This window comes from Triticum aestivum, chromosome 7A (genome assembly GCF_018294505.1).
Source record: "Triticum aestivum cultivar Chinese Spring chromosome 7A, IWGSC CS RefSeq v2.1, whole genome shotgun sequence".
Lineage (NCBI taxonomy): Eukaryota > Viridiplantae > Streptophyta > Magnoliopsida > Poales > Poaceae > Triticum > Triticum aestivum.
Window position 1 is genome coordinate 632,618,303 of NC_057812.1, and position 14,181 is coordinate 632,632,483.

Consider the following 14,181-nt stretch of genomic DNA (forward strand, 5'->3'; position numbering starts at 1 on the left):
ATCTTATAAATAATAACAATATTTTTCCAATTGCAGTTTCAATCAAAATGTAAAATGACTTCATTTTTTGTAAGCTTCCTAATCTTTACTCGCAGGTGAAAAAAAAATCCTCAAACCCAGAAGCCAACACAATATGGATACGACAGGGTATAAAAATCAGGCACATGATTATTTGCGTGATTTTACTTTTTCACACAAGTAGAATGATAATATCATAACCGTATACATCACTTGCAGCTACATGATAGGCTATAGAAACCATGTACATCTACTTGCATGCAATCGACGAAGCACAAGGGAAATTTTTATCAAAGAGCGCAACTGATTAACAACTTTATGCCGCAGTTGCTCCTGCTGCTCTTGTTCTTCTTCCAGGTTCAACCACATGGCATATTAATAGCGGAATCATACTAGCAGCAACCCGGCATCAAACGCAGGCAACAGAATGTTCAGAACTATTACAAAATGCTAATTAAAGATAACGTTCCAGCTGTTCTAATACTGAATTTCCTATTAATTGTTCCCCAGGTGTGAGTGAGTTTTGGCTTGTTAGGATCTCTAGTTCTGAATTTGGATGTTGAACTTGTTTCATGTTTAATGGAACTGGGCGCGGGCCTTTTGCTCTAAGAAAATTTCAGATAACCTGAGCCAAGGCCAAATATGCGGTTCCATAACTACAAATATGGGTGGGTGGGTGGGTGGGGGGGGGGGGGCTAATTTTTATCATATAAAACTTTGAACAAAACAGAGAAAAGTAACATAGTTTGAACTTTCAAGCACTATTCTACCATCAGCTTGCAACCACAGTACATTGTGTTGGCTGGGATAGGGAGCAATCAACAGATTTTGGGCAGCTCGGCGCTGACTTAGGTTTTCTGGCATCGATTTCTGGTTCAAAGAAAGCAGCTAATCACAATTGTTTGTTCAGGCATCAATTAGTGCCTTGTTGGAGTCTGAAAGCTATGTGGTACTTGAGTAACAATGCAATCTTAATAGAGGATTTTACCTATTAATGTTTCTTGGCATTTTGTCATGCCAAAAGGGCACTCCTGTCGCTGTGCATTGCCTTCCCATGACCTTTAAAAGCTGGTTTGTATTCCATATGCGACATGTAACCTTTTGACAGTGAGTACTCCTTGACATTATACACTTGCCACCAAGTTCAGTTTGACTCTCTTCCTAGCTCTTTCATAGTCACTTAGTAAGGACACAATTTCTGCGTGCTTCTGTAAAATGGCAGAGGGTGGGTACACGAATCAGTTGGAAAAAAAACTATCTTTAGACATGAAACTGTACTCTAGTGAGCTCCAAAGTGTAAAGAAAGACAGTCAGGTATAGTAGCAAAGGCACATTGTGAGTAAGGATTATGGGCTTTTTACGGCTCAGGCAGCGTGCATATTTGAGATATCAAGACCAGTTTTGTGGAGTGGAAATAAATACTCCCTCCGTTCGGACTTACTTGTGTCAGATATGGATGTATCTAGAACTAAAATACATCTAGATACATCCATTTTTGCGACAAGTAATTCTGAACGGAGGGAGTATGTGTGTGTGGTTCCAGCTACCATACTGATTTTCCATCAGCTACATTGTAATCCAAACGTATAATGTTTCATGTTTTTCTGCTACTACTACTGTAGCCAGTTCTGAACTTGGTCTGAACTGAGTGAAGCAGAGAGACGCGTTTTAGCTCTCATGTTAGACAACTTGGTCTCAGACTCGGATTTAGAAACGAAAGTCTGCCTAGGCTGACTCGGAATCAAATTGCTTGCCGCCACTTCTCTTTCTCCCGCGTCCTTTATTTTCTTGCTCCTGAAGCAGAGAGACGTCAGCGGCGACACCTGTCGAAAACGAACGTGCGCGTTAGACAACTTGGTCTTGGACTCGGATTCAGAAACGAAACTGCGCGTTTTAGCTATGCCTGCGCCGACTCGGATTCAAATTGCTTCCCGCCACTTCCCTGTCTCCCGCATCCTTTATTTTCTTGCTCGCCGCGTTTCTCGAATCCCCGATCCATCTGACCCCGCCCTCCGACCAGCCTCCCTCGATCCATCTTCCTCCCCCTCCCAACGCCGAATCGTTGCTCTAGCGATTGCACGGCCGCGACCATGGGCGGCACCACGGTGCTCCCGCCGTCTCTGCTCCCGCGTCGTAGCGCCGCCGCCTCCGCCGACCTGCACTCCTGCTCCTCCCGCGTGCGTGTGAACCCCGCCTTGATGGCGAACCCCGCGGCTGCCAAGAAGCCAAAGCGCCCCGGATCCGTGCGCGGCGAGCAACTGCCGCCGGCGAAGCGCGTACGCGGTGCCTGCTCCGGGGGCCAGCTCCATGTCGCCGTCCCCGCCAACATCAAGAACGGCAGCAAGCTTCCGTCTCCCAGCAGCGGCAAGGATCCGCTCCACTCCTCCGCAATCAAGAACCAGGTCGCCGAATCTCCGGAGAGCTCGACGCAATCGAAGCCGCCGATCAGCATTCGCCAACTGATCGAGAACGCTCGCCTCGTCATGGATTGGGCGCACCCTGCAGCCGAAGAAGAGGCCAGCCGTCGGCGGCACATCGAGCGCAGCAGAGCGGAGGCCCGGCGAAAGGTGGAGCGGATGGCGGACACGGTGCAGTTCAACGACCCTTGGATCCATTACTCCGACGTGACCAAGTCCCCTGAGGAGCTGCTCAAAGCAAGACAGCACGCATGGCGTTATCAAGCTCACCTCCCGAGATGGCTCGTCGACGGGACTTTGCTCAAGCGATGCAAATCCACGGTTGAGCGCTCGGGTGATCGAAGCAGAGGAAGAAATCATCAGCAATGCAGGCTTGCTGGTGGTAGTCTTGCATCAGAGGAAGCAAAGCAGAGGAAGCAGAGGAAGCAATTCCTTTCTTGAGTCCGTGTGGGTGAGCCTTCGAGTTAAGCTAGTCCTTCCTAAACCATTCACACATGAGTTTCATATAATCTTTGCATCTCTAGGTTCTGCACTTAATCACCGAGATTTCTAGTGTTCTTTCAATCCCTTTCAGTCATTAGTAATTTTACAAGAGTGTCAGCAGAGTCTCCATCTAGCTAGGCAGCAAAAACCTTGTTAAGATGTGTACGGCATAGTTACACTACATCCACACCTGGTCCTAAGTAAGGGTTTAAGTAAATAAAGGGCATTTTCAATAAATCAAAGTAAAGCAGATGAGCCTAAAAAGGAAGCTCATGTACTGCAATTCCGGCACGAGACAGAGCGTAAAACGCACTCGCCGCAAAATCCAAAACGCCCGTTTGCTACCCGGCTTGTAGCAGGAAAAAAGGAGTAGAATTGAACTTGTCGATACACACAGTAATCATGTGAGCTGCCTAGCGTCTGGAGACTATGCTGACCCTCCTGTAAAATTAATCTTGGCTGACTTGGATTCTTAGGCATTGGCGTCGTGGTGAGTTAAAGTTGCAGTTTCTGACGGGTAGCATTGGTTGGTGAACTCTTGTGTGTATGTGTGAGTGAAGCTTTGAGCTAAGCAAGTCCTTGATGTACCGAATCAAGTCATACTGTAATCAATTTTGGATATGAATGAGAAAATTGTTGGTCTGAATTTTGCAGAGCATTTGAGTAATCTTTTCGTATCTATTTATTCTTGTATGCTTCTGTGGCTTCTTAAAGCATCCTCCTATTAACATTACCATGAATCGTGACAAGCACACGATTTGACCAAGAACATTTCTTTTGTGACTAGTATATTCCAAGTGGCTGTATTTCAGGAGAGGAACAGTTATTTGTTTACACCTCAACAATGCAGAATTTATTTTGTCGCATCAAGAAGGTGCCAAAAAGCATGTTTCCCGGATCCTGATACATGCATCATTGTTACCAACAGCTCATGTGTACTTGCTGTCTGAATTTTGCAACTGCTGCAAATTTGGTTCAGTACAATTGGTGCATATGCCAGACCAGTTTCATGTGACACTGCAGATACTTGACGGCAATGGTATTTACTTCATTTAATTAACATATTCATTGACATGGATCCACTGAGCTAACATATTCAGTAGTACAATTGCCGCAACTCATGTGTACTTGCCAAATTTGGCAACTTCTGCAAATTTCGTTCCACACAAATGGTGCCAGTATTGAATATATACATACTTGAATATCTGAATTCACGTATTCATTGACATAAATCCACAGGATTACAAGGGAATTACAATGCCTGATACATAACTTGAATTCATATATACAACTTCAATCAATTACAATGGGAAATGTTGGCAACATTCACAGGTGTTGCAGTTCTTCCTCTTCCTCTGCACCTTCAAGCATCATCCACAGCTTCTCGGCTCCCTTCCTCGTGCAGAGAAATCAGGAGTGCCCATTTTGACATGCTGGGAAATGACATGACCAAGGAGGAGAATAATCAATACTTCAAAGTGGCACAGAGGAGAAGAATCAATAATTGAAACAAAAGAGAAAGGGCTTACCCATGGTTTTTATCCATGCCATTATCAATACTTCAAAACTTCCAGCAAGACATTCAGAATACTAATGGGGTACCTTCCCTGTACAACGTGGGAGGTGATGAACAATCCGGTCACGGTCAGAGCCTGGCACAGCAACTTTATAGGAGAATTTCAGCTTGCGGCAAGATCGCCGGTTTTGTAGGCCAGCTCGGGAGACTGGAGGAGCTCCACTTGGAGTTTTGGACCATAATATCATTTCACCATGCTCAAGCAGTCAACAGACAGCAGGCACTCAGTATGGCAAAGGATGGTTAGTCCTTCTTTTGATAGCCCAAACCCTGGTCGGCAGTACCCTAGCAAGGGCATCACTGACAAGTATTCGACTCCTTGCTCGCCTGCTGACAAGGAGCACCTAGGCTGAAAGGGCAGTAAGTTACATACAAGTACCATTAATACAATATGTGCGGGTATCGAAAATTCAAGGGCGCGGACGAGCTCGCCTGGTCACGGTATCTTCAGGCGTTGCTTCGTTTCGGGATATGGAACCCGTGCTGTATTGCCGGTCGTGTACGGTGTCATATTTAATGCGTAGTATGAACGGAAGAGGCGACGGTTGTAAGGTGGGGCGACGGACGTCGAAGCTGAAGTGACGGGAGTTTTTCTAGTAGGTCTGGTGGGGCGACGGACGTCAACCCTCAACCTAGATTAGTTGACCGCCAACTACAACAGTAAACGTGGGACCACTTGCTTTCCGCACGCATCAGCCCGCAGTCTTTGATCGCTTCTCTGGTCGGTTGCCACCATTGACGTCGCCAGTACTGGACGTCGCCGCCGGATTCATCTGCAACCTTATTGCTTGATTCGGAGTGGCTTGCTTGACTCGGAGTAGCTTCCTGGATCAGAGCAGTTCTCATCGTCGGCGGAGCTACGATTTCCCAGGCCGTAGTCGCCCACCTCTTTGACGGCCGCAAAATGAGACTGAACTTCAGCTTCATCTTTGAAAGCTTCATCTGCCATGGATATGTCGTCAGCTCTTCCGTCCACCGAATCCTGCCAGTAAGAACTAAGAAGCAATAGCTCAAGAGAAGAGCAGGGAAAAACCAACTGAATTTCTACTCTAAAAAGCATCTACACCAAACTGTCTTGCAAGCAATAAGCAGGGGAGCATGCATCCACCACACAACATGCTACCCATGTGAAAAACAGTAGTAATTGTGATAAACATGCACACAACACAGATGAACTGAAAAAAACATCACAGTGTGCTTAGTGTTGTCATTACACATAACGGCTACGGAGCCCTCAACGACACACAAAGAAAAACTGAACTTAAGTAGGTCACCCACAGGTTTCATTTTCCTGTAAAGTAGCATTTTCAACAACATGCAGAACCACCTTAGGCTTGTTGCAGGTGTTCTTTCTGTGACCACTGACACCACAGTTTGAACATTTAGCTTCCTTCCTTTATTTTTGAGGAAGATCACCCTTTTGCGGACAGGTGGTGCTGTCGTGTCCTGGATCGCACCATATGCTACAGAAGCAAGAACGTTTGCTTGTACCGCATCCGCCGACACCATGTGCATTTCCTGCTCGTTTGTATTTTTTGCTTTTTGCACCCCGGTCATCATATGGAGGCTTGTCCGTGGTTGGTCAACCTGATTTACGCTTTGGTTCTGGAGCTTTTAAACCCATGAAATTATCAATGCCACTCCCTTCGGCGTCACTAGCACATCCACTGGAAGGTGCATGCAATGCAATCAATTCTTAAGTTGTTCCCTTGTTCGTCTGAATTCTGTCCTTTGACCCTATTCCATCCCGCACAGTGGCTATAGGCGTCAATTTATCCATTGTTGATTTCAAGAGATTAACTGCACACTCATATGCAGTATGCTTGCATCTCCAAATCTCACAACTTCAAGGGCATGTGTGTATAGATTTGTGTGTCTGAATGTTATTGAGGTCACTGAAATTTTATCCTTTTGAAGATGTGCCAAGTGGTCTGCCAATATATCCCTTGCATTCTTTTCCAACGTTCGAGAATGTGTTTTGCTGGTATCTGGTCTATACCAAGGAAATCGAGGACCTACAAAACCGAAAGATTAGCATGGTCATTCAAGTAGCTTAAGAAATGGGATTCACAACGAAATGCCTTCGTCTATAAATATTTTTACCTTCACTGCATGGCAGCACAGCAATCATGTGTGCTCGAAATTGCCACACGCACATGTGAGTTCTCTGCCCTGCTCAATAACTTCAACTTTGGAGACAACCCTGCACCACTATTCATGCTTCTTTGGATGATACCATCGCACAAAATAGGTTTTGCCTTTACTGACCACTTCCACTTTGTACTGCCCTCCTTCATACAGGACTTCCCCAAAATTCTCAAACATAGCTCGTGTATATACATCGCTACCATGCAATTTCAGTGGCGTGTTCAATTTCAAACATAGGTCGAGTGTATAAATATTTTTCAAACAAACCTCCATTGTCTTCCGGACATCATCATCTGCCTGATCGCGACTTATTTGCCCACACGGCCCCCTCAACACCTTTTGCTGAATGGTATATTGCTCATTGAACCGAAGAAACTAGAAATTATATTGTAAACCTTGCCAATGCCAATATTATTTTCACAGAGCTGTTTGACAACATCATGCGTGTATATATCGATATGTTTGTGTGAAGGCCAGCACACCTTCTGGCCACACTTTTCCGTCGGCGATGATTGTGCGGCATCCTGTTTTCACTGACGTACCAGCCGTTTTCGTTTGATCGCAACAACCGTATCACTGTGGGGCATCTGCACCAGCAGGATCATGTTATAAACAATAGCCAATTGAAATTAATACTCACCAGGCATCCACAGACTATTTCCTGCTCTTGCCGTATTAATTCCAAATCCAATTCCGCATGAATACAGGTTGTATTAGTGATATGCTTGCCCAAGCGAATCGAAGTTGCTTCCTACTCCCTCCGTCCAACAATACTTGTCATCGAAATGGACAAAAAGGGTTGTATCTAGAACTAAAATACATCTAGATACATCCCGTTTTATTCATTTTGATGACAAGTATTTCCGGACGGAGGGATTACGTATTTGAGGAACCACAACAGTCTCAGTCTTCTTCTCTGCATAACCTCTTAATGTTTTCTCCAGGGCACTTATTCTGCCAGCGCAGGGTGGCCGTTCAGCAGGTGCATTTCCAGCACGAACCCTGACCAATTAAGAAACAATTTTTACTAACACAGAATGGAAAGTTTGTTTTCTTTCTTATAACTATGATTGCACGACATGTATAAACATGATTCGGTTGAATTTTTATGCTATACTACTCAAAATCAAGGGATAACTGAATGACAAGCTCAAGGGCAGCCACAATTTCTATGCTAGTATACTTAAAGTTCAGTTCAATTTTTCATGCTAGACTACTAAAATTCAAGGGATAACTGAATGATCAGCCCGAAGGAAGCTACAACTTTTATGCTAGTCTACTTAAACTTCAGTTCAATTTCAACTGAGAGGAACCAAATACAGTGAATTAAATATACCTCTTCGTCCAGCCCTGCGCCTGACTCCTGAGGACCGTCTTTTCCTGTTGACTGTTCTGAGCTGGGCACCGGCAACCTGAGCTTCTCACAAGTGTTGTTCAGTTCTAGTTGCACTGTCAGTGCCAGATCGCCCACATCTCCAATGCTTGATGCGGCATCCTCGAAGACCATAGTTTCGTTGCGTTCGCTGTCAGGTGTGGCTTCCCCACCTCCAAGATCCGGCAGCAGGAACCTGTTCAAATGATGGGGAAGACTATGAACCTTTGTATCTACTAACAGCGGCAGTAACTACGAATCAAAAGCGATGCGAGGAAGCATACCTATCAACCTGATGTAATAAGAACTCAAATCAATCGCCTCCGGCCTCCGCCGTCGCCATAGCTTTGAGCTGCTCGAGTCGTGCGGCGCCGAAGGGATATATTTTTCCTTTTTTTTTTCTCTCTTAAGCGTCGGGGGGGGGGTGGGGGGTGGACCCATGGTTCATGTACCAACAGAACATATGTTATGTGTACCATTACCGCCTCGTCATATTGCACGGCGCCGTCAACGTATAATACTGTCCGATGATCTGTATACTCCCCAGCTTACACGATCGCATTTAATACACGCAGCAACGCGGCATTGTCCCACTGGTCTATATACCGAGAGCAAGCGCGCTCGTGTGTTCTATCGCTGCTCTCGTGCGGGTATCTCCTTATAAATTTTTTACATCTTTTACATTACCTGTATGATGAATTGTTAACTGCTAGTACTTTCCTTCAGTGTGTCTGTATTACCAGGGCTCTCTCCACATGTGGTTCCAATCAAAATGGCCAAAATTGTTTATTTTCTGACAGTGACTGCTGTAATAGCAGAGAGACTTGTACTTAAAGTACATATTGGTAGTAGGATAAAATAAGTACAACATGACCAACCATACTTACCCAGCAACCCTCGTATTCTTGTAGGTATCCTTCTCTCAAGAGTTGACTTATAATTTTATAATTTGCAGTACACACCCAGTTTCAACTACTTGCAGAAATTTCAAATTAGTTGCTTGCGTCCATTTGCACACCTTCGGACTAAGTCACTGCTCCTCTTCAGTCTTCAGCTTCCAAAAGTATAGCTTTCCTCAAAAGAAGAGGAAATCTTACCTACCTATTTGCACATGTTCATCCAGTTTACATAAGGCGACGAGCCATTGAGCACCGCACCACCATCCTCTTCCTGTTTTTCTCATGGCTTCAGTACTAAAAATCTCAGGCGGCTTTTAGTAGTGTTCAGAGCAGTACAACTAGCCAGATGGTTTCAGGCGAGATTCATGAGAACACCATGCAAGAGCTCCGTTCCTTGCCCAGAAACAGCAAAAGTTTATCCATGACTTTCCTTGGATTTGCTGCTGTCCTCCTGCTCTTCTTTGCCTCTCCTACCAGCTCCTGCACGGAGCAGGAGAGTAGCTCTCTCATCAACTTCCTAGATGGGCTCATGCCAGATGGCAACGGTGGTCTCAACGATTCATGGGTGGATGGCACAGACTGCTGCAAATGGGAATGCATCATCTGCGGCAGCGATGGGACAGTCACAGATGTCTTGCTGGCCGCCAGAGGTCTTAAAGGGGGCATCTCGCCATCCCTCGTCAATCTTACAGGCTTGTTGCACCTAAACCTGTCCCATAATTCGCTCGAAGGCAGTCTACCAATAGAATTAGTTTTCTCCAGAAGCATCATTGGCCTCGACGTCAGCTTCAACCGCCTCAAAGGTCATCTACAAGAGATGCAATCCTCAAACCCCAGCCTTCCTCTCCAGGTACTGAATATCTCAAGCAATTCCTTCACAGGACAGTTCCCATTGACAACATGGGAGGTGACGAAGAATCTGGTTGCTCTTAATGCAAGCAATAACAGCTTTACAGGACAAATACCATCTTCTATCTGCATCAATGCCCCATCATTTGCCATGCTTGACCTATCATATAACCAATTCAGCGGCAATATTTCTCTGGGGCTTGACAGTTGCTCTATGCTGAGAGTGCTCAAAGTTGGCCACAACAACCTTACTGGAGCTCTCCCTGACGGACTCTTCAATGCTACCTCACTGGAGCAGCTCTCCTTACCCAACAATTTCTTGCAAGGAGTTCTTGATGGCTCCCACATAGCAAAACTAAGCAGTCTGACTGTTCTTAATCTTGGATCGACTGGTCTCAGTGGCAAGATTCCGGATTCTGTTGGCCAGCTAACAAGATTGGAGCAACTCTATTTGGACAACAACCATATGTATGGCGAGCTGCCATCGGCCCTGGGTAACTGCTCAAATCTCAGATACATTACCCTCAGAAACAACAGTTTTACCGGGGATCTCAGCAGAGTCAATTTCACCATGTTGGATCTAAAGAAAGCTGATTTTTCAGTGAACAACTTCACCGGTACAATTCCTGAAAGTATCTACTCATGCACCAACCTAGTTGCGTTACGCCTGGCTTTCAATCAATTTCATGGGCAGTTCTCACCAACCATTGGAAATCTCAGGTCCCTATCCTTCTTTTCAATTACCGGCAACTCTTTTATAAATATCACAAATGCACTTCAGATGCTCAAGGGCTGCAAGAATCTCACATCCCTGATGATGGGAACCAATTTCAAGGGTGAAACCATACCACAAGATGAAACATTTTATGGTTTTGAGAGCCTTCAGGTATTGACCATAGATGATTGCCCATTGACCGGGCAAATACCTCTTTGGATATCAAAGCTTGCAAAATTGCTGATGCTAGATTTATCATCAAATCAGCTCACTGGACAAATACCATCCTGGATTGATGGACTGGGCTACCTGTTCGTTCTAGATATATCAAGCAACAAACTTACAGGGGATATACCAGCTGCATTGGCAAAGATGCCGATGTTACTATCAGAGAGAAATGCTGCCAAGTTGGACACAAGGTTCCTTGAGTTGCCTGTATTTTGGACGCCATCACGTCAATACCGGACGGTCGGTGCTTTTCCCGGCAAATTGTGTCTGGACAACAATAATTTCACTGGTGTAATTCCCCCTGAGATTGGTGAGCTAAAAATGCTCGACATCCTGAATTTAAGCTCCAATAGCTTAACTGGTGAAATACCACAAGAAATCTGCAACCTCACAAACCTGCAAATTCTTGATCTGTCGAACAACCAGCTCACAGGTGAAATACCATCTGCACTGAGTGACCTGCACTTCCTTTCCAGATTTGATGTTTCTAACAACAAGCTAGAAGGGGAAGTTCCAAGTGGAGGACAGTTTGATTCTTTTTCAAATTCCAGCTACAGTGGGAATCCAAAGCTATGCGGGCCTATGATCAACAATGACTGCAACTCAAGACCATCTCCAGCCTCTGGGAAGCGATGGAACAACTTGCGTCCTGCATTAGTTATTGGAATCACCGCGGGGGGGCTCATTGCTCTTGTTTTGCTTGCATGCTTCCTTATTGCAAGGTTAGCATATGATGATCACACTGAAAATGTGGTTCCCCTTCGAAGAAGGCGGTGATGGAGATCTTAAGTTCTTAACAGACGCGGTGCTGAAAATCTGGTTCTTATGAACATTGTGCTTTTCTTCCCTCCTGTACTAAGACATGGCTGAAGTCTTCATTGTTTGCCAGGACTTTATGCGCGTCATTCCCAGTTCTCCTCTGCTATGCAAACAGAGCAAGATATTAGTAGATGTCGTAGGCCTCGATCTAGGGTGTAATGTAGTTTCTCGAACTGGATGTGTATAAAAATGTAAGCTAGTACTCCCTCCATCCGGAAATACTTGTCATCAAAATAGATGAAAATGGATGTATCTAGAACTAAAATACATCTAGATATATCCATTTCAATGACAAGTATTTCCGGACGGAGGGAGTATTACCAGCATATACCGCCACGCATGTCATCAATCAAATATTCTAAAGAAGGTAAAATGGTAAATGTTTAAATGCTCTAGTTAGCTAGCCCTCAACGTTTTTCCGCAGAATTGAGTCGACCAAGAACATTATAGCGGGGGATTTGGCTACAGCAGGAGCATAATGTAACAAATGAGGATAGACTGCTCGGACTCGGAAGCTTGAGCTCGAGAACTTACGATTCCCACGCGCATCCTTCTGCATTTCCACCACAGAGCCGTTCGCGCGCGTTGCCGGCGTCGGCCGCCGGAGCCGCGGCAGCCCCGGCCACGCGCGCTTGGGCGCGGCCTCGTGCCCGTGGGCGAAACCGTCGCTTAGCTCCGCGGCGAGGGCTCGACGCGTAAACGGAGCACGCACGCCGTACCCGAGCGGTGGCGTCCCCGTCGGCCGGGGCGGACGTGCGGCGGTGAGAGGGGAACGGCTATGGATGGGCTAAGGAGGAATTGTCGTGTTTTTTTTTTTTGAGTAATGGAGGACTTGTCCAGACCTGGCCAAACGGGCCGGCCCGGCACGGCACGGCACGTTTAATAGCCGTGCCGTGCCGTGCCGGCCCACAGGCGCTGCTCCTTGACCCAGGCACGGCCTGATTAGTAAACGGGCCGGCCCGATGGCCCGTTTAGCACGCTGGGCTACACATTTAACAGGCTGGTTTTTAGGCCTATTGGGCTATATTTTAGATATATATATATATATAATCTGGAAAATATATAAAAAATTAAACGGGTCGTGCCGTGCCAGCCCGCGTGCCCAAGCTCCAGGCCCAGGCACGGCCCAAGGCGTGTCGCATGCCGGGCATGACCCGTTTAGCCCGTGTCGTGCCTGGCCCATGGTGGGCCATGCCGGCGTGCTAGCGGGCTGGCCTGTTTGGCCCAGCCCGTTTGAGCAAATTTGTGAAGTCAGTGAACCTAAAAGAGTACAATCAACCAGAAGCCAAAAGGATTCTCCCTTTTTGATTGTGTAGAACCAAAATGGCACTCAGGCGGACCTAACTCGACCCGAATTTCCTGTATTCCAAACATACCTAAGATCCCAAACTTTAAAGTTTCAAATCACTGTGTCAGTTTGCGACAAACAAATAGATATAGCATGGGGCTCCCTTACTGCCTGGGTGATTGAGACAATTCGCCAAGACATATTAATGGGCTTGTTCAGGTGCTGCCCAACAAAGAGAGGAACACTTTGAAGAAAATGTAATTTTTAAATAGGTTTATTTCACTTGTTTTAGATATACATTTTAAAAAGGTAAAGTGGAAAAATATGCATTGTGTTGGAAAACATGTCCACACATATGTTAAAAAAACATCTAATTGGTTCGCATGTTTTAAAGAAAAAATATGGATGTGAGAAAAAGTGTGCATGTGTTCAGAAAAATGTTCATCCATATGAAAATTAACATTCAACTATTTTTTAAACTATTTTTACTTTCATTTAAAAACATATGTGTGTGTTCATGTATCTCAAATAAATGTTCATGTGTTTTAAAAAAAATGTTCACATCTTCAAAAAGCACGAAAAGCAATCGTCTATTTTACTTAAGGAGAACAAGGAGAAACAAAAAAATAAATAAATAAAAAAGGAAAAGAAAGAAATTTAAAAAAGAGAAACAAAATGTGCTACTTGTCCTGGCCGAAGTGCAGCGTGTGTGCGCAATTTATCCCCTATATACGGCGCTATATAGTCTTTTCGGGTGCATAATGATTCTCACCTACCATGCCAAAAAATATTTCCATCCTCCGAGCACCATCACGGTTGACATAAACTATCCAATCTAACCTCCAAGCCCTCAGACTTCACGTCACCCGATTGAAAAGAAAACATGCATGGGCCTATGTGGGCTACCTGAGGCGGGCCTCAATATTTCAATACCCAAACATGTCCACGTGTATGGCATTATCGATGCCATGATGATTGTAAGCATATTGTGGTGTTGGTCATGGACATGGTGCTCGCCCTGCGGTGGGCGCAAACTGGAGAGCCCAGACAGGTAGGACCAAAAATGTTTTTCGTTTTAGACTCTTTTTCTTTTTACGAAAAATCCAGCATTTTAAGTTTACAACTAAGAAATAATATGGCTCTATCAAATCCAGCGCGCCTGATTATGTGCCTAACTTGGATTCAATGGTCAAACCTTTGTCATCATTTCTATGTCACTCTCCTTGCCTCTTAGTTTTGCTTCTCACATTTTTTGCCTACCGATGCAGCGGTCTACCAATCTTTGCCCACACTTTTTATCTCGCTGCTCACGTTTTACTTATCTCTGCTAGTGTCAACTTTAATTCTTATGATTCTTGATCTTATGCTT

The 14,181-nt window shown here is 45.2% G+C and overlaps 1 protein-coding gene across 1 annotated transcript; it reads left to right on the plus strand.

The window, feature by feature from the left end:
• The first annotated feature begins 9,334 nt into the window (after positions 1 to 9,334).
• LOC123148809 (tyrosine-sulfated glycopeptide receptor 1) lies at positions 9,335 to 11,482 on the plus strand. The gene has a single exon (XM_044568301.1). It carries the CDS (start codon positions 9,335 to 9,337, stop codon positions 11,480 to 11,482), a length of 2,148 nt encoding a protein of 715 aa, XP_044424236.1.
• The last annotated feature ends 2,699 nt before the right edge of the window (positions 11,483 to 14,181 follow it).

Coding starts and splice junctions, on each gene's coding strand:
- LOC123148809 (XM_044568301.1), top strand. CDS start 9,335: ATGACTTTCCTTGGATTTGCTGCTGTCCTCCTGCTCTTCTTTGCCTCT.